This window comes from Oncorhynchus gorbuscha, linkage group LG24 (assembly GCF_021184085.1).
Source record: "Oncorhynchus gorbuscha isolate QuinsamMale2020 ecotype Even-year linkage group LG24, OgorEven_v1.0, whole genome shotgun sequence".
In the NCBI taxonomy this organism is placed as follows: Eukaryota; Metazoa; Chordata; class Actinopteri; order Salmoniformes; family Salmonidae; genus Oncorhynchus; species Oncorhynchus gorbuscha.
The window spans coordinates 41,436,707-41,454,646 of record NC_060196.1 but is presented as its reverse complement, the minus strand read 5'-3'; the positions used below and the strand labels follow the sequence as shown (position 1 = coordinate 41,454,646).

Genomic DNA, 17,940 nt, shown 5'->3' with positions numbered 1-17,940 from the left:
TAACACACTGTTCCTAGGCCATCATTGAAAATAACTGACTTGCCTAGTTAAATAAAGATTAAATAAAGGTGTAAAAAATATATATATTATTTTTTTAAATCGACGTCCAAAATGACAGATTGTTATGAAAACTTGAAATCGTCCCTAATTAATCGGCCATTCCGATTAATTGGTCAACCTCTAGAATCAAGGCGGTCGGTCACATTTGACAAATCAAATCAAATCAAATTTATTTATATAGCCCTTCGTACATCAGCTGATATCTCAAAGTGCTGTACAGAAACCCAGCCTAAAACCCCAAACAGCAAACAATGCAGGTGTAAAAGCACGGTGGCTAGGAAAAACTCCCTAGAAAGGCCAAAACCTAGGAAGAAACCTAGAGAGGAACCGGGCTATGTGGGGTGGCCAGTCCTCTTCTGGCTGTGCCGGGTGGAGATTATAACAGAACGTGGCCAAGATGTTCAAATGTTCATAAATGACCAGCATGGTTGAATAATAGCAAGGCAGAACAGTTGAAACTGGAGCAGGAGCATGGCCAGGTGGACTGGGGACAGCAAGGAGTCCTCATGTCAGGTAGTCCTGGGACATGGTCCTAGGGCCCAGGCCAGTTGAAACTGGAGCAGCAGCATGGCCAGGTGGACTGGGGACAGCAAGGAGTCATCATGTCAGGTAGTCCTGGGGCATGGTTCTAGGGCTCAGGTCCTCCGAGAGAGAGAAAGAAGGAGAGAAGGAGAGAATTAGAGAACGCACACTTAGATTTACACAGGACACCGAATAGGACAGGAGAAGTACTCCAGATAAACAAACTGACCCTAGCCCCCCGACACATAAACTACTGCAGCATAAATACTGGAGGCTGAGACAGGAGGGGTCAGGAGACACTGTGGCCCCATCCGAGGACACCCCCGGACAGGGCCAAACAGGAAGGATATAACCCCACCCACTTTGACAAGTCATGCCACCCTCCGTCCTTGACTTTTTCTACATCAATTTAACACAAGTATGTTGTTAGAATTTTGATATGAACATAATGTGTGTATTAAGCAGTTTAAGAGGACTTTTTTCCCTGGAGTGCAAAAAAAGTGACTTTCAAATCCTTTTACAAAGTCATTTACAATGACGGCCTACCGGGGAACTGTGGGTTAACTGCCTTGTTCAGGGGCAGAACGACAGGTTTTTACCTTGTCAGCTCGGGGATTCAATTTAGCAACCTTTCGTTACTGGCCCAAAGCTCTAACCACTAGGATTTCTATATTGTATCATAAAGAGACAATTATGAGGTTTCCAAAACACTTACTATTTTTCTGACAGCATATGAAATGTATTTATTAGACTTAGAATGTTGCAGTCAAAATGGCTTCTCATTGTCGTAATAAGGGCGGAAGCAAGGCCCGGCAGTTTAAGTGTTAAGACATTATAAAGGCTCATACATGCTTATGATAATCTATAAAGCATTATTTTAGCTGCAGGTGCAAGTGTTACCAACAAATCATATTTGGTGGTTAGGGTTAGTTAGGTTAGAGTGAGCCTCTTGTCTCCCTATAGCTCTGTGCACACTGTGTACTCTGTACCTCTAAGACCTCTAACAAGCACCTGACAATACCCACAGATTTAGTATTTTTGCCCCCAGGGAGAGCACAGTGAGCTGGGCTAAGCACCGGTAGTCTGCCCTGGGGGATGATGGTAGTGATCCCACAGCAATTATCAGTGTAGAAGATGTTGTAAACAGGACTCACCTGATGTTAACCTCCACACAGACCTCTGCTAAGGAGGAGATAGAGTTATGCGTCACCTCTGAGGTAAAATTGTGAAAAGGAGAAGAAAATCTGCCATTTCTGTGATGCGACAATCAATCTGAATAATGTTCCTTTTCACAACCGGATTGTCTGTGAAAAGGCCTATTACACTGTCTGATCACAAGAAAAGGGGGAAAATCAACCCCCTTTTCACAATATTACTCCTCTGTTCATTTAGGCACCTAGAGCCAAATCTCAACATAATGGTCGGTCACGAGAGACTCTTCCTCTGTTAGTGGACTTCTCCTGAACTCCATAGACTCCATGACAGAGAACCAGTTCGATGTGGAAGGCTGCACTTGTGTAACATCTCTGACCAGGTTCATAACCACAGCTTTATATGGTCAATCACAACCAGTATTCTCAACAACAACTCCCCTCATGATTTCACATGTCAAGCCATGTGCATTGTCACATACCAGTGCCATGTTACACAGACCCCTTCCCCAGCCACCAACACACACAAACACACATACAGCAGGCTGCCTGTCACCAACACGCACAGATGCACAAACACAGGCTTTGTAGGTCTGTCCAACTGACATTCAATGCCCAAAATAAACCCAATTCCTGGAAGCAGGCAACAGTGGCCAGAGAATGGTTAAGGGGAGACAGCCTCGGTGGAGTTCAGTCTGGCTGATAAGAATTACAGAAAGTGTGTGCTCATACGAGAGGGTGACAACAAAACGCGACTAGTTTCACGTTTCAAGACGACAGTATAAAAGAACGCACCTCTTTTTGTGTGAGCGAAAGAGACTTCACTTCCATGAATGAATGAATGCCTGTGCCCTATCTGGTCATCAGCTCTAATTATAGTGGACAACAATACAGGTGTAGGATCTTAATTTGATCACCTTGTTGCAGGAGAACTTTCCTGCAACACAGGAAATGTCAAACTTGCAGTGTAAAACGTATAATTTCCACATTGAATTTTAAAGGCCATGAACAGGCCACATTTCATGGAAAACATGATTTTATGATATTTGGATGAAACCAGATCAAAGTATGATGACCAAAGTATGAGAAATTACTATTGCTTTCACATTGATAAAGTTTGATCATAAAGTTACTGGTCCCCTACCCCATGTCAAACACTTGTATTCAGGAGGGCAGAATTATTAAGGGATAGGGTGACATCACCCCAACTCTCATTTTAATACACCAGTGGAAACATGATATTCTCTTACCTAATTTAAATATGTACAGCCTTGTAACCAATAATGGAGAATGCGTGTTTGCAGAGGGGTGTGATTTATTTAACTAGATCGCAACTCTACCTGTGCCAAATTTGACTGTAGGGTGTCAGCAATTATAAAGAAAGTTTACACTATTCAAAGATACTGTACTTATGTCTCCACTTTTATCTGCATCTGGTATTAACAAGTTACTGGCCAGCTCGGTCTTCAGGCAGCATGGAACAAAAGGCGGGGAAGGGTCACTCAAAACTCTGATGCAGTTGTCATGTCAACACATCCATCAGTGCTGATCAGAACCGCATCACAAGAGTCACTCAAAACTCTGATGCAGTTGTCATGTCAACACATCCATCAGTGCTGCTCAGAACCGCATCACAAGAGACACTCAAAACTCTGATGCAGTTGTCATGTCAACACATCCATCAGTGCTGCTCAGAACCGCATCACAAGAGACACTCAAAACTCTGATGCAGTTGTCATGTCAACACATCCATCAGTGCTGATCAGAACCGCATCACAAGAGTCACTCAAAACTCTGATGCAGTTGTCATGTCAACACATCCATCAGTGCTGCTCAGAACCGCATCACAAGAGTCACTCAAAACTCTGATGCAGTTGTCATGTCAACACATCCATCAGTGCTGCTCAGAACCGCATCACAAGAGACACTCAATACTCTGATGCAGTTGTCATGTCAACACATCCATCAGTGCTGCTCAGAACCGCATCACAAGAGTCACTCAAAACTCTGATGCAGTTGTCATGTCAACACATCCATCAGTGCTGCTCAGAACCGCATCACAAGAGACACTCAAAACTCTGACGCAGTTGTCATGTCAACACATCCATCAGTGCTGCTGAGAACCGCATCACAAGAGTCACTCAAAACTCTGATGCAGTTGTCATGTCAACACATCCATCAGTGCTGATCAGAACCGCATCACAAGAGTCACTCAAAACTCTGATGCAGTTGTCATGTCAACACATCCATCAGTGCTGCTGAGAACCGCATCACAAGAGATGTATAAATATAAAACAATGTTGACATCATCATGCCTCACTTTCTTTGTCTATCACCAAATTTGCTTTAGATTATTTTACTGCAACACTGCATTTAAGTTTCTTGACATAAAGCTTTTTGAAAAGCCTTAGTCAATGCGAGCTCATAAACTGTCTTTTCAAATGTCGGAAGTTAGCCATAAGAACAAAAAGTCATTTTACATTTACATTTCTATCCCCCAAAATATTATGGGTATCAACTACACAAATGTTCATTAATCATTATCAACATAATAATTCACATTTCCCGTTGCTGCAGGATTATTTTCCTGCTGTAGCAAACTGGCTGAAATGAAGATCCTCTCCTACAGCCGATTTAATGCCCTCCAAAGAGTTCAGCGGCAGCGGGTGCTGAGCGGTCACCTCGATCGTTATTCTTGGATCACTGATCATCTGTGCACGTGCTGACAGAACTGCGTGTTATTACAGACTAACGAATTCCAAATATACCCAAATATGCCAGTCTCGTTCTCCAGTTGGCTATTATGTCTTTGGAGGCCTGTGGACACTATCATGTCACAAATAATGTTTATAAAGCTTGTTTAAATTATACATAGCTAGTGGCGGTTGGCATCTCCAAAACCGGCATTGCGAGCACCGCGCACCTGTAACCCACCGCACCGTGGGCAGAACCAGCTTGGCAATGGCAATTACAGCTGTCCACGTTGTTACTTTAGCCAAGGTTAATATATATTTGTCAAAAATGTATTTATGTAAATCATTTCTTACGCAAAACAACAAACATTTTAAGAGAACTAGGTCTAAACTTGTCACCAAAGCTCATACAGTTGAACATTTAGGCTTAAATATTAGATTTCATAATGTGAAATATTTGAGGGACTTACCTTGCAGTGGATGACTCTACAACAAGTTGAGATGAACGACGATAAGCAAGAACAGTCACTTATCAAAACCGCTTAGAGTGGTCAGACACTTGAAATACAGCCGGATTAAACCAAAGACCTCCGTATAGGGGGAATCCAGACAGAATTAAATATACCAAACTATAACATTAACATATAGGATATTTCTCCTCCAAATACATTTATGACAAGCTATTAAAATTTTAAACAGGAATAAGAACACATTTATGCATTTTAAGTTAGTGATCTGTCACCTCTTTTCTTCACTTAGTGGTGTGGTCCAATGATGGTTTAACTTCCCTTCAATTACATATTTATTATACATTTGGTCAAGGCCATCACCTTTTACTCTCGTCACGCCTGTGCCTGCCAAGTGGTGTAACGATTTTGGGATAAACACACATCCACAGCAATATATTGTTCGTCAACACTTGTGAATTGAGAAATTATAAATACAATTTTAACAACCGAGAGAATGGCTGCTCCCAAGAAAGGAGATCTTTCAGCAGCTGAGCGAGAAATATTACAGGTTATTGCTGCAGGTAACTTTCTTATTTCTTTTTTTGGCTGACTTTGTAAACACTTTTCTGTTATTTTCCTTTGTTCAATGCATTTTGTTACAGTAATGTCTTCATTTGTCACACAAATATTACTTGTTGTATTACTTTTTTATATTACTTTTAGAAAATACAATTGTTATAGTTTTTATTTCACTCAATGGCCGTGCTCCCGTTATGGTCATTCCACTTCACTCCCTCAACATTCTGCCTCCACCCCAATTGACATTTGTTTAGTCACTGCCACAGTTGTTTTGATGTATATAGTGCTATTTCTATTTACAGTGTTGTTTTTCATGACCGTTTTCATGATTTTGTTTCACTTAGTCCTGCATGTTGGAGCTCGAAGCCTAAGACTTTCACTGTTCCCTGTAATCACACCTGCAACCCTGTACATGTGACTATTAAACACTCTGAATCTGAAAATATGATCAAACAAATTCTACAGGCATCAATGCATTATCAGTAGGCTACATTTTTGATGTAATAATGTTATAGTAATAATTCCAATACTTCCCATACATCACCAACACACATTGTTACAAATTAAATATTTTATACCAAACTGCTGGAGGGCACCTGTTTTTCACATTCACAGTGTCTTGCAAAAACCTCATTGTACCTATGGGGAGATAAAGTGAAATTGCGCAGATCATTTATACCAATTGCATGATATATTGTTAAGAAGAGGTATTGCATGTTTCATTTTATATCTAAAATCTCTATTCTGTGTGAACCAGGTGATGTGCAGGAGGTTGCACGGCTGCTGGGGTCCAAGGACGTCAGAGTAAACTGTCTGGATGAGGTACTGTATGGATGAGGTACTGTATGGATGAGGTACTGTATGGATGAGGTAGTGTCTGGATGAGGTACTGTATGGATGAGGTAGTGTCTGGATGAGGTACTGTATGGATGAGGTAGTGTCTGGATGAGGTACTGTATGGATGAGGTACTGTATGGATGAGGTACTGTATGGATGAGGTAGTGTCTGGATGAGGTACTGTATGGATGAGGTACTGTATGGATGAGGTAGTGTCTGGATGAGGTACTGTATGGATGAGGTAGTGCCTGGATGAGGTACTGTATGGATAGGGGCCATTGAGTATTGTTGTTGAAATCGCTGACAAAGTTACCTGTGTTGTTTGTGTCATTAGTTAATGCTAAGATGAGATTTGTCATTCTCTTCCCCAACATATCAGTGTACAAGTTAGCTTACAGCAATTCATACACTAGCCACGATATCCCTGAGATGTTTAGAACAGTAAAACGCATAAATGTCACTTAAAAGTCTAAATTTCACAAAAATCTTCTACACATGACCACTAATAGTTTTGACATAGTCTGACAAACCTATGGGACACAAAGTAAATAGTGATGTTATTGGGATGGTGTAGCCATGGAGACATATATAACATCCTGTGGGTGAAGGACTGCAGCATATGTTTTCCATTGTTATGTAGACATATGGCTGAGACTCTTGAGTGCAGGATGTAATACTCCAGCCACTAGATGTAACCCACAGACTACTTCAGACCACGTCTGTGTGTATATGTGTGTATGTGTATGTATATATATTATGTGTGTGGGTGTGTATGTGTGTATGTGTATGTATATATATTATGTGTGTGTGTGTGTGTGTGTGTGTGTGTGTGTGTGTGTGTGTGTGTGTGTGTGTGTGTGTGTGTGTGTGTGTGTGTGTGTGTGTGTGTGTGTGTGTGTGTGTGTGTGTGTGTGTGTGTGTGTGTGTGTGTGTGTGTGTGTGTGTGTGTGTGTGGGAGCAGGATGTAAAAATAAACAAAAAAGTGGCACAAGTGTGTTCAGTCTGTCAAAATCAGATGGAGCAGCAGATCTTGACAGTATATGAGCACTCAGTCTCAGCCTGGCCTTATAACTCTATACAGTATAGCGCTGACATAATTGTCACGTTTGAGTATTGTGTGGATAAACATGTAACAGTAACTGTTTCTTCCTGCCTTACTTCCATAGCACTTTATTTTACAGTGCAAAAAGTACCAGGTATTTACTATGGTAATTAAACAGTCATAACCAATGATTTACGTGTTTGTTTTTTAGTATTCATTAAAAGAAGCTGTTACAAGTAGGCTACCAGGTGAATGCCAGTAGAATCAGTACCCTAAATGATAGTATGATCCTCTCTGTCTCCCCTCAGTATGGAATGACTCCCCTAATGCACGCAGCATACAAGGGCCAGGCAGACATGTGCAGTCTGCTGCTCCAGCACGGGGCAGACGTCAATTGTAATGAACATGATTATGGATACACAGCCCTCATGTTTGCTGGACTCTCAGGTTAGTCCAGGGCAGGCATCCTTATTCATACAGCATATACTGTAATTTAGACAATATTTTGATACTGGCCATATTTTATTTGAAGGGTACCTACAAAAGGACTTCCATAAATAACTAATTTATAAGCACCATATAATAATTTAATAAACTTAAAATGGAATAAAATAAATTGGACTTTGCCATAACTTGCCCTATCCCAGGAAAGACAGACATAACCTCCATGATGCTGGATGCGGGTGCAGAGACAGACCTGGTCAATTCAGTAGGTCGCACGGCTGCTCAGATGGCTGCTTTCGTGGGTAAAGAAGTGATCGCCTTAAACTTCTTTCACACAGTCTTTTCCTGCAAATACCCAGCTTTTTTGTGACTTTTTCTGAATAGGCTGAATTGAAAACCAAATTAACCACAGCCCTGATATCAGTCCCATTGTCTCAAACTTTTGGGTTTATTATGATGATTATGGAAATTAAGATGATGATGGTGATGATAATTTTGATGATGACGATTGTCCCACCTCTCAGGCCAGCATGACTGTGTGACAGTGATCAACAATTTCTTCTCTCGAGCGCGGCTCGAGTACTACACCAGACCCCAGGGGCTGGAGCGAGAAGCCAAACTGCCTCCCAAACTGGCTGGACCTCTTCACAAGATCATCATGACCTCCAACCTCAACCCTGTCAAGGTGGAGATGTTATATTCTAAATTGAATTCTAAATGGTTCCTATCTAACTATTTAAAAACAATCTTTTCCTAAACCTCTGTGCACTGCACACTCTATGAGATTGCTTTTTGTGCAAGTGTTTATGTAAAATAGAGAATTAAAATGCATTAAAGAGACCAGAGTCATATGAACTCGTGGATAATATTTGTATGTCTCTGCGTGCAGTTGGAAAGAAGTTGAAGATAGTTTCTGAAGCCATTTCTGACTAGCGTTAGTGCAATGACTTGAGATCTACAGGAGCAGCAGGTAGAAATGACCATCAACTTCCTTCAAACTGCCCCAGAGACAAACAAATGGTATGTATATATTAGATCATCTGACTCTGGGGAAGTGGAGTGGCTTGATCGTGTTGTTAAGACACTTTAGATGGCCAGGATAGTTTCCTGGAACCCAATAGGCTTTGGTTTACTAAGTTTCTCCAGTAGTCTGAGGCTGCTTCCCTGAAATGGCACCATATCCCAGATTTAGTGCACATTGATATCTTTGGCAATAATGAAAGTGGGGATGGGTGCACACTTGATATTAGCATTTTGTTGGGGGGTAGGATGGAAGGCTGATTTGTTATTGAATACCCAGCTGCCACCACCTTCCCCCCAAGTCCCCCTATTCTTTTGTAATTCAACTATGGCTTGGATAGCCTAGTGTCCTTTTGAATTCCATTCTCTGCATGATCAACCCTCACCCGCTGCAGGCTGCAGTCACACGCCCGTGGTGCCGCTGCCCGCTTTAGATCTGTCTAAATTTATCTATCTATCTGTCTGGATGTGAACGCAGGGCACAGAGAGGGGTGCCCCTGTAACACTCTCAACCTCTGCTATATCAGCCTGCTGACTAAAGTCATGGTTAAAGTTTAAAGCTTTATTTGTCATATGTACAGGATATACATGGAATACACCGTCCAACGAAATGCTTACTTAAAGTCATGTTACGGTCGGGGCAGTGCACCAATGTACAAGAAAAGGCCGAACTGTTTTGGCTAGTCTAACCAACTGCACACACCTTGTGGCTCTCATACGTCGGTTAGATGAGATTGCAACTTTGTGTTTTTCCGAGACAGTTATGAAGTCATAGGAGCAAGTGTTTATTCAGTAGCATTGCAAAGTGACCAGTCAGTACTTAATCTATAGTTTCTGCCACTGTGTCTCTGTGATGGATACTTATTCTTTAAATCATAGGACTTCAGTTTGTTGAAACATGGCATTGGAAAGTGTCTTTTTGTTTGATGTGTGGAATCTCTTCTCTAGAACATGAGCTGTATCCCCTATCCCTCATGGCCCCGGTCTCACAGAGTAGCCTTCGCTATGGGAGTTCAGCAGGATACATAGTGTTTTAGTTTTACAGTATTTTACAGTATATAATAAACAGCAAACTAGGAATACTGGGATATGATGGAATGGCGCGTGTGGTGAGGAGCAACCAGGCCCCTCTCTTTCTTTCTTTCTTTCTTTCTTTCTTTCTTTCTTTCTTTCTTTCTTTCTTTCTTTCTTTCTTTCTTTCTTTCTTTCTTTTTCTTCCTTCTTTTCAAATTGTGGGGTCATTAGATATTAGCGTTGTACTCTTCTTCTCCCTCTCTCTCTTTCAAATCTCTCTTTCTAACTCTTTCTTCGTCTCTCTTTCTAATATTCTCTATAACACTTTCCTCCACACCTCCCCCCTTTCTTAGCTGGTGATGCTGGTCAGGGAGAACCCTCTGCTGGTGGACGTGGGAGCATTAGAGAAGTGTTACCATGTCATGGATCTGCTGTGTGAGCAGTGTGTGAAGCAGCAGGATATGAATGAAGTCCTGGCCATGAAGATGCACTACATTAGCTATGTGCTGCAGAAATGCATGGCTTTCCTTCTGGACCGTGATGACAAGCTAGATGTGCTCATCAAGAGGTGTGTGTGTGTGTGTTGTGTGTGTGTCACTCCCAGTACATCATCTTGTTTTTCTTGACAGTGGTGGATGTGATTGATTGATTGATTGCATTGCTGGCATTCTAACCGGTAACTGTCCAATACATTTTTCTGTTATTGCACGAAATTCCGAGACTAACCATTGGGTACTAATTTGTTTCATAGTTTATTTGTAGTGATGTATATTGCATGAATATTGTATGTAAACTGTATAGACAGTTCTTTACATTGTTTTAATTTGTGTCTCTTCTCTCAGCCTGTTGAAGGGGAGGGATGGAGATGGTTTTCCTCAGTACCAGGAGAAGTTCATTAGAGACTGCATCAGGAAGTTTCCCTACTGTGAAGCCGCACTACTACAGCAGCTGGTCAGGAGCATCGCACCAGTGGAGATTGTGAGTGAGCTTCCTGTCATTCATTGATTCAAACTTTCCTTTGACTTAGGTCTTATCCAATGTAAGGCTCCTCCTATGGACTCAGTTATGGACTCACTTAATTAGTCCTCTTGGGAAATTAACCAATTGAAGATTGATTGGGTTAGGCAACATTTTTTAAATGTTAAATTGACATATTAAAGGGGCAGTGCAGTCCAAAACGTGATTTCCTGTGTTTTATATACTGTACATTTCCACACTATGAGGTTGGAATAATACTGGGAATTTTTTTAAAATTACGATAATACCCTTTTAGTGTAAGAGCTGTTTGAAAAGACCGCCTGAAAGTTCAGCACGTTTTGCATGGGTGGAGTTTTGGCCTGCCTGGTGACATCACCAGGTGGCATAAGTTAAAGCCACCTGATCCCGCAAGCTTACATTAAAAGCTTACTTTAAAGCTTACATTAAAAGCTTACATTAAAGCTTACATTAAAGCTTACATTAAAAGCTTACATTAAAGCTTACATTAAAAGCTTACATTAAAGCTTACATTAAAAGCTTACTTTAAAGCTTACATTAAAAGCTTACATTAAAGCTTACATTAAAAGCTTACATTAAAGCTTACATTAAAGCTTACATTAAAATGCCAAGGTAAAGTAACTGTCCAGTGAAAATCTTAAAGTTCAGATTCTGTGAATTTATACACAAATGATGTTGTTGACTAATCCTGTACTCGTATTTGTGGCCAAAACATGAATATGATTTTTTATTAAATACTTTTAAAAAATCCACCTCAAACGTGTGTCTCAAACAGACTGTTTCAAAATTGATTGAGAATATACCAATGAGCTGACCAATCACTGGTCTACTCACATTAATATTTTTAAATACCGGTATACGGCCACACCATTCTGTAGTTCAAGTACGCCCACACCATTCCAACACAGAAAAGTTTATTTTTAACATACTTAAATTATCATTTTTTTGTAAGGAAAACTTTTTCACTCTATATTGAAATTAATTATAGGTCATATTTCATAGAAATCTGGAAACACTGGACAGTTACTTCAATAGACCAACAACAAATAAAGTTTCAAACTACTCCGCCAATAACAGTTAGTTTGAAGGTTACATACAGTACCTTCGGAAAGTATTCAGACCCCTAGACTTTTTCCACATTTTGTTAGGTTACAGCCTTATTCTAAAATTGATTAAATAGTTTTTTCCACTCATCAATCCACACACAAATTTTGCTAATTTATTAAAAATAATAAACTGCAATATTACATTTACATAAGTATTCAGACCCTTTACTCAGTACTTTGTTGAAGCACCTTTGACAGCAATTACAGCTTCGAGTCTTCTTGGGTATGACGCTACAAGCTTGGCACACCTGTATTTGGGGAGTTTCTCCCATTCTTCTCTGCAGATCCTCTCAAGCTCTGTCAGGTTGGATGGGGAGTGTTGCTGCACACCTATTTTCAGGTCTCTCCAGAGATGTTTGATTAGGTTTAAGTCCGGGCTCTGGTTGTGCCACTCAAGGACCTTAAAGAGATGTGTCCCGAAGCCACTCCTGCGTTGTCTTGGCTGTGTGCTTAGGATTGTTGTCATGTTGGAAGGTCAACCTTTGTCACAGTCTGAGGTGCTGGGACCTCTAGAGCAGGTTTTCATCAAGGATCTCTCTGTACTTTGCTCCATTCATCTTTGCCTTGATCCTGACTAGTCTCCCAGTCCCTGAAATCAAATCAAATGTATTTATATACCCCTTTGTACATCAGCTGATATCTCAAAGTTCTGTACAGAAACCCAGCCTAAAACCCCAAACAGCAAGCAATGAAGGTGTAGAAGCACGGTGGCTAGGAAAAACTCCCTAGAAAGGCCAAAACCTAGGAAGAAACCTAGAGAGGAACCAGGCTATGTGGGGTGGCCAGTCCTCTTCTGGCTGTGCCGGGTGGAGATTATAACAGAACATGGCCAAGATGTTCAAATGTTCATAAATGACCAGCATGGTCGAATAATAATAAGGCAGAACAGTTGAAACTGGAGCAGCAGCACAGTCAGGTGGACTGGGGACAGCAAGGAGTCATCATGTCAGGTAGTCCTGGGACATGGTCCTAGGGCTCAGGTCAGTTGAAACTGGAGCAGCAGCATGGCCAGGTGGACTGGGGACAGCAGGAGTCATCATGGGTATGAGCAAGGAGTCATCATGTCAGGTAGTCCTGGGGCATGGTCCTAGGGCTCAGGTCCTCCGAGAGAGAGAAAGAAAGAGAGAAGGAGAGAATTAGAGAACGCACACTTAGATTCACACAGGACACCTAATAGGACAGGAGAGGTACTCCAGATATAACAAACTGACCCTAGCCCCCCGCCACATAAACTACTGCAGCATAAATACTGGAGGCTGAGACAGGAGGGGTCAGGAGACACTGTGGCCCCATCCGAGGACACAGGATGGGGCCACAGGATATAACCCCACCCACTTTTCCAAAGCACAGCCCCCACACCACTAGAGGGATATCTTCAACCACCAACTTACCATCCTGAGACAAGGCTGAGTATAGCCCACAAAGATCTCCGCCACGGCACAACCCAAGGGGGGGGGGAACAGCTGGGAGCAGGAACGCCAAACCCAGACAGGATGACCACAACAGTGAATCAACCCGCTCAGGTGACGCACCCCCTCCAGGGACGGCATGAGAAAGCCAGTAAGCGCTCACCAGCCCATCTGAGGAAAAACAGACACAAACACAGCACGGTGAATTCTAGGGGAACCCCAGATCTTATGGGAAGACTTCACCTTGTATTAGGATGGGGTGGCAGCTCCTCAAGACAAGGTGAGACGGGAGGGGAGGGGATAGAAAGGTAGGCAGGCCAAGGGAGTTCGAATCTTGGTTTCAAGCTGGCAACACAGAGAATCATGGACCAGACAGGATCAGCCCCTGTAATAGGGTTAGAGGCAGAGAATCCCAGTGGAAAGAGGGGAACCGGCCAGGCAGAGACAGCAAGGGCGGTTCGTTGCTCCAGAGCCTTTCCGTTCACCTTCCCACTCCTGGGCCAGACTACACTCAGTCATATGACCCACTGAAGAGATGAGTCTTCAGTAAAGACTTAAAGGTTGAGACCGAGTTTGCATCTCTGACATGGGTAGGCAGACCGTTCCATAAAAATGGAGCTCTATAGGAGAAAGCCCTGCCTCCAGCTGTTTGCTTAGAAAAACATCCCCACCACCATGCTGCCACCACCATGCTTCACCGTATGGATGGTGCCAGGTTTCCTCCAGACGTGACACTTGGAATTCAGGCCAAGGAGTTCAATCTTGGTTTCATCAGACCAGAGAATCTTGTTTCTCGTGGTCTGAGAGTCTTTAGGTGCCTTTAGGCAAACTCCAAGCAGGATGTCATGTGACTTTTACTGAGGAGTGGCTGCCGTTTGGCCACTCTACCATAAATGCCTGATTGGTGGAATGCTGCAAAGTTGCTTGTCCTTCTGGAAAGTTCTCCCATCTCCACAGAGGAACTCTATCAGAGTGACCATCAGGTTCTTGGTCACCTCCATGACCATGACCCTTCTCTCCCGATTGCTCAGTTTGGCCTGGCGGTTCCAAACATTGGTGGTTCCAAACTTCTTCCATTTAAGAATGATGGAAGCCAATGTGTTCTTGGGGACCTTCAATGCTGCAGAAATGTTTTGGTACCCTTCCCCAGATCTGTGCCTCGACACAATCCTGCCTCGGAGCTCTACGAACAGTTCCTTCGACCTCATGGCTTGGCTTTTGCTCTGACATCCACTGTCAACTGTGGGACCTCATATAGACAGGTGTTTGCCTTTCCAAATCATGTCCAATCAATTGAATTTACCACAGGGGACTCCAATCAAGTTGTAGAAACATCTCAAGGATGATCAATGGAAACAGGATGCACCTGAGCTCAATTTGAGTCTCATAGCAAAGGGTCTGAATACTTATGTACAGTGGAGCAAAAAAGTATTTAGTCAGCCACCAATTGTGAAAGTTCTCCCACTTAAAAATATGAGAGAGGCCTGTAATTTTCATAGGTACACTACAACTATGACAGACAAAATGAGAGAAAAAGAAATCCAGAAAATCACATTGTAGGATTTTTAATGAATTTATTTGCAAATTATGGTGGAGAATAAGTATTTGTTCAATAACAAAAGTTATTGCAAAAAACTCCTAAACAATCCTAGAAAAATTATCGCTTGAGAAATAGATTTTTGCTAAGAAACTTTTTAATAAAAAAAAAACAATCACAGTAAGGTACTTAATTGTTACCCAGAAATGATTTGGTATTGAGATAAAAATGGCTGCATTGTACCTTTTTAAGGAGTCCATGATCATGTTCAATGAATTCTGATTTTATTGACAATTGATGTTAGTAAAAATAACTTTCTGTATGGGAATGTTTACTGTTCAAGGTTCCACTGCTTCTCTTGTCTCCAGGGTAACGACCCAACAGCATTCTCGGTGCTCACCCAGGCTCTCACGGGTAAGATGGCCTTCATAGACGCTGAGTTCTGTGCTACGTGTGGAGAGAGGGGGGCCGAGAAGCGATGCTCCCTCTGCAAATTGGTACGAAAACCACCTCCGACCACAAGCACAGGGTTTCTCTCAATCATTTCCCTCTTTATTACTTTGGTTACACTTAATGATAACGTCCATGAATACACCATTATGATTGCCTATAAAATGATGAATAAATGCTTCCTATTTCTACTAATACTACAGGTGACGTACTGTGGCCTGATGTGTCAGAGACTCCACTGGTTCACCCATAAGAAAATCTGTAAAGGACTGCAGGAAAAGGATGCCCCGAGGCTGAGGGAGCTCAATGGTAAACTACACACTCCTATCTGTTGAAAACACATACAATATAGTACCTACTGCAGCTATACTACAGTGTACTATAGTGCTTCAGACATGCTTTTTAACCAAGGAATTGGCTTAATCTGGATTCGGTATACCGGCCTCTATAACCTACTTTACTACTGTAGCTTGTTACATACTTGTGGCTTTGTTTCGCCCTCTAAGGTCAACTTGAGACTGTTTTACCCCTCTCCTCTTTATCCTGGGCCCAGATGAGGAGAGTGACATGGTGAAGGAGACAGCCAGCTTCCTGGCAGAGCTGTGTTTGAAGGCAGAGGAGCGCATGGTGGCATCAGGGTGTCCCGGTCCCTCAGCGCCAGACCAGCTGAACTGTCCCTCCACATCCTCAGAGGGACCACCATCCTGCAACCAGGAATGAGATGAACTGCTGGTGTTCTTTTCTACTGGGTAGTATTGATTCATTGATGAATGTTACTGATTGGCCAGAATTCAGTGATATTAATAATGATGTTTTATTGAATATTAAACTGAATTGATTCCATTCACCTGATATCTGAGGTCTGAATCAGTCCCTGGTTAAAGGAGAATGATTTTTTAAAAATCAGCAGTACTACTGATTGGCCATGATGTCCAGATTAGAGAGAAAGGGGTTAGTGGGGATGGATGCTTTACCCAACAGGCAGCTGGACTGGAGTCTAAGGAAGGATTGTTACTATGGACCCAATGAGATCTATTTGGCTAGGGGAGGCTGAAGTATGTATACAGGGTGTGCATATGATGTACAGTCTATTGGCTGTGTTTATACAGGCAGACCAATTCTGATATTTTGCCAATAACGGGTCTTTTAACACGTCAGATCAGATCTTTGGCCAATAATTGGGCAAATGATCACTATTGGGCTGCCTGTGTAAATGCAGCCATTGAGTTGTAATTGGATTAGCTGTGGTGTTCTTTTCTTTTTTTTGTTTGCCCAATTCCTTCTCGTATTTAAAATGTAAAAGCCTTGAATATTCTTTAATTAATGTCTTGAAATAACCATTTCATCCCTCACTGTAGTCATTTTAAAAATGCACTCTCATGTTGAAATGGGACCACCTTATTGAACAATACATGTCATATTATTATTATGTAGGTATGGCCATGGGTAGAACACACAATATTAAGGGCTTCTTTATGCGTTATTGTTAAGTTGTGTATTCCTGCTATAATTTGAACATTATATTATCTTTATTTTTATGTTCCCTTTGTTTCCACAGATGTCTTACCAGTGATGTATCAATACCATTCCATGTCACAGAGTAGAATGATGATCCAATAATCATCTGACTTTAACGCTGGCAAACTCTTTACACCGAAGTGGCTTTTGTGTTTGTTGACAGTTTTACATTTTCAATTACGTCAATAAAGAGTGCCTTAATAATTCTCCTTCATTGTCCATTGTTGTTATGGGGATATGCCCATATTTGTTTGGACACTAGATGGCAGATTTCCCCTTTAATACCATCCATGCATTGATGATGACTGGTAATATAGCTAATGCACTCTGTTGGCAATGTTCAAAGGGTACTGAAGCGTGATGGTCTTTTTGCTACAGCGATAGTTCTATACAATATGCAGTCAGATCTTTTCTCTACAGAGAGTGAGCATGAAACAGAGCTCATTCTAATGACAAATGCTCACAGTGTATACAGTGACCTTCAATTCTTATTCATGTATCAGCCAGTCATAAAGACAAAAGTCCTTGATAAACAAATACGGCTACATCTCCCAATTACTCCATTGTTTACCTTTTTGTTGGCGGCCTCCTCTTGGTTGCTATGCACATCTTCCAGATTGTCTTTAGCACCACCTATGTAATAACACTGTTTCCACATCCCCCCATCCCTCTGTTTCCCCATCCACCCCATCCCTGTTTCCCCATCCACCCCATCCCCATCTCCCCTGTTTCTGCATCCACCCCATCCCTCTGTTTCCCCATCCACCCCATCCCTCTGTTTCCCAATCCACCCCATCCCTCTGTTTCCTCATCCACCCCATCCCTCTGTTTCCCCATCCACCCCATCCCTCTGTTTCCTCACCTACCCCATGTCTCTGTTTCCACATCCACCCCATCCCTCTGTTTCCCCATCCACCCCATCCCTCTGTTTCCCCATCCACCCCATCTCCCAAGTTTCTGCATCCACCTGATCCCTCTGTTTCCTCATCCACCCCATGTCTCTGTTTCCCCATCCACCCCATCCCTCTGTTTCCCCATCAACCCCATCCCTCTGTTTCCCTATACATCCGATCCCCCCTGTTTCTGCATCCACCCCATCCCTCTGTTTCCCCA

General features: G+C 42.2%; 1 protein-coding gene across 3 annotated transcripts; it reads left to right on the top strand.

Annotated features, from left to right (window-relative positions):
* The first annotated feature begins 5,252 nt into the window (after positions 1-5,252).
* LOC124013352 (ankyrin repeat and MYND domain-containing protein 2-like) lies at positions 5,253-17,036 on the top strand. 3 transcript variants are annotated; one of them, XM_046327649.1, is made up of 11 exons: positions 5,253-5,456; positions 6,212-6,276; positions 7,642-7,780; positions 7,981-8,079; positions 8,302-8,462; positions 10,165-10,379; positions 10,654-10,789; positions 15,228-15,356; positions 15,513-15,618; positions 15,863-16,058; positions 16,868-17,036. In XM_046327649.1, the coding sequence occupies exons 1-10, from the start codon at positions 5,390-5,392 to the stop codon at positions 16,027-16,029; spliced, it is 1,284 nt and encodes a 427-aa protein (XP_046183605.1). In that variant the 5' UTR covers positions 5,253-5,389; the 3' UTR covers positions 16,030-16,058; positions 16,868-17,036. The 3 variants fall into 3 exon arrangements, with proteins under 3 accessions (XP_046183605.1, XP_046183604.1, XP_046183606.1); XM_046327648.1 differs by having other exon boundaries at positions 15,863-17,036; XM_046327650.1 differs by lacking the exon at positions 16,868-17,036 and having other exon boundaries at positions 15,816-16,021.
* Positions 17,037-17,940: the final 904 nt, after the last annotated feature.

Excerpts from the sequence above, each read along its gene's own strand:
- LOC124013352 (XM_046327649.1), top strand. The coding sequence starts at position 5,390 with ATGGCTGCTCCCAAGAAAGGAGATCTTTCAGCAGCTGAGCGAGAAATA. Across the intron at positions 6,277-7,641 it reads GAGTAAACTGTCTGGATGAG|TATGGAATGACTCCCCTAAT; the intron begins GTACTGTATGGA and ends GTCTCCCCTCAG. Across the intron at positions 15,619-15,862 it reads GAGGCTGAGGGAGCTCAATG|ATGAGGAGAGTGACATGGTG; the intron begins GTAAACTACACA and ends TCCTGGGCCCAG.